At 34.6% G+C, this 2,406-nt stretch overlaps 1 protein-coding gene across 1 annotated transcript in view; it reads left to right on the top strand.

The window, feature by feature from the left end:
• The first annotated feature begins 175 nt into the window (after nt 1-175).
• Nucleotides 176-2,406, top strand: part of LOC106528182 (claudin-10) — an 8,727-nt gene continuing 6,496 nt past the window's right edge. The window contains exons 1-2 of the mRNA XM_014023291.1: nt 176-198; nt 1,160-1,433. Of these exons, the coding sequence (XP_013878745.1) occupies nt 1,220-1,433 (214 nt within the window). The 5' untranslated portion in view covers nt 176-198; nt 1,160-1,219. The remainder of the gene's footprint in view (nt 199-1,159; nt 1,434-2,406) is intronic.

The following is a 2,406-nucleotide window of genomic DNA, read 5'->3' on the forward strand; positions in this document are numbered from 1 at the left end:
AAACACAGACAGCATCTTGTCAATATCAGTCCTCCAAAAAGAAGAAGAAGAAGAAGAAGAAGAAGAAGAAGAAACACTTTAAATCAGGCTGCAAGAAAAAAACTGAAAAACATGAGAATCTGCTGCTCTCTAGTGGCTGAGCAGGTAAGAAACAACACTTAGCCAATTCAAGATGGCCGCAGCAGCTCAACTTCACAAGTGAGTTTTGCAGATTGGCTTTTAGATGATTTAGATTAGCTATTAGAGTGTAATTTGGTATGATAGCAGATGAGAGTCATTTTTAACCCCACACTTAAACACTAACAGTTTGTATGAGATATTTGTTTAAAATGACAGCATGCATTCTTTCAATGAATGCTGCTTTATTTGTTCTTTTTTTCTTCAAAAACTGTGCCCCTCTGCTATTAAAAATGTGAAACTTAAGTATAAAAAAATAATTCCAATAAGCTTTTTATGTTCTAGGCTGCCAAGAAAATAGCMCTTGTAAAATATATTGCCAAAATTGAACAAATGTTTATTTGCAATCACCACATAACTTATGAATGAGTAGCTCATATCTCAGTTTGYATATGTTTTTTATTTCAAAATAAAAGCTCTTGTCTGCAAGATTATTATTGTTTGTTTTCCTAAATAATATGAAAGAATGCATGCATACAAACCCAATATATATTATTTTTAAGTTTACCTTTAAGGTTAAGGGCATTTAACTTTAGATAAGTGACCAGTCTGAGTCATTTTGTCATTTGTTTTCAATTCTAAAAGCTTCACTCCAGTGAAACCAGCTAATATGAACTATAACATAAATGTTCCCACATGCGCTGACAATCATTGCTGTTTCAGTTACCCAACACTGCACGCCCCAGTGCATGAACAAGTAACTGGACTTTGTCACCTGTTTTCAGGATTAGTGATTATTCCTTTATTATTTTTTATGTTAATATGATACCTGACATCATTTTTTTAGGCAGGAACATAAACACACACATGGATCTGGGTGTCCATTAATACCTAACCTGCAGCTCATCCTTCCTTTTACTGTTTCACTTTGATGCGTCCATGTCCATCCCACATGTCCAAGCAGGCAAGATGTCACATCTGTTAATCATCTCAGTGAAACACATGTCTAAAGTGTAATTTGGTGGCTTTACGACATTTTTAGGAAATTTCCTTGCATATCTTGAATTGAAGAAAAGGCGGTAAACATATCCTGAACCATCAAATGACAGGCTGGCAGATTTTGGCTTTTCTCAGCGGCCTGGCCGGGCTTGGCGCCACCATCGGTGCCACCGCGTCCAATGAGTGGAGGGCCACAAGCCGGGCATCCTCAGTCATCACTGCCACCTGGGTGCTGCAGGGTCTGTGGAACAACTGTGCTGGGAATGCCATTGGAGCGCTGCACTGCAGACCCCATCATACCATGTTTCAGCTGGAAGGTAGGGTCAGCTCTCTGTGCAGAACAAAATCATCTATCAATCAGCTTTGATTGATTTAAGGAACCTTTATGGTAAATAGTGATCCAGTAAATGTATTGGGTGTGTGTGCAAATGTGTTGTTTTGTCACAAAAAAAACTGCATTGTTTATCTTTAATGCTGAAGATGCAAACAAAAAGTCTTTCAAACAATATTTTCCATCATTTAAACTGCAAAGATTAATAAATGAACCCAAAATTTAAAAGTCATACATTTAACAGTTTCTACACAAACATTTTAAGTCCTCATATATTTAAGTTTCTACACAAACATTTAAGTGATTATTTTTTAGCTTATTTGAAGTTGTTTAAAGTAATTTGTTGCATAAAAACATTATATTTTAAATTAGGAATGTCTCATGCAGTCCAAGAATTAAAACTTACAGGAGTCTCTGTTTTGAAGATATTTGAGCTTCATAATTTTGTCATTTAGTGTGAGTTTTGTCGCTTCTTTATCTTAGTTTTGAATTTTAAATGTGCGTCATTTGGCGAGACTTGCATTTTTTGTCATTTCCTCAAAGAAACAAGAAAATAAATGAATCACTTAACCATACTCTGACTTCTGGTTTTCCGTCAAACAATAAAAACTTTAATGATCGTTTTAATCTAATTATGGTTAAGGTTTTAACTGACACAAATGTGTCCTTTTTTAGTGATATCAAACTGGCAGCGCTGTTATAAAGAAAAAATAAATGAATGCAATTAATAATTCATCAGGTTAAAATTAAATCGACAAAGAGCAATAAAGAGTTTTTTWAGTCAACTTATGACAATTTGTTCCATTTTAACCAACATTTTGTGTATGTAGAGTTTGTTTGCTACAATTTATGTTATTATAATGATTCATTTTTTTAGAACGGTAAAGCTACAAAATATAGACATTATCTATACACTCACCGGTCACTTTATTAGGTACACCACGCTAGTAACGGGTTGG

Source organism: Austrofundulus limnaeus, unplaced genomic scaffold (assembly GCF_001266775.1).
Source record: "Austrofundulus limnaeus strain Quisiro unplaced genomic scaffold, Austrofundulus_limnaeus-1.0 Scaffold362, whole genome shotgun sequence".
NCBI classification, from domain to species: Eukaryota; Metazoa; Chordata; class Actinopteri; order Cyprinodontiformes; family Rivulidae; genus Austrofundulus; species Austrofundulus limnaeus.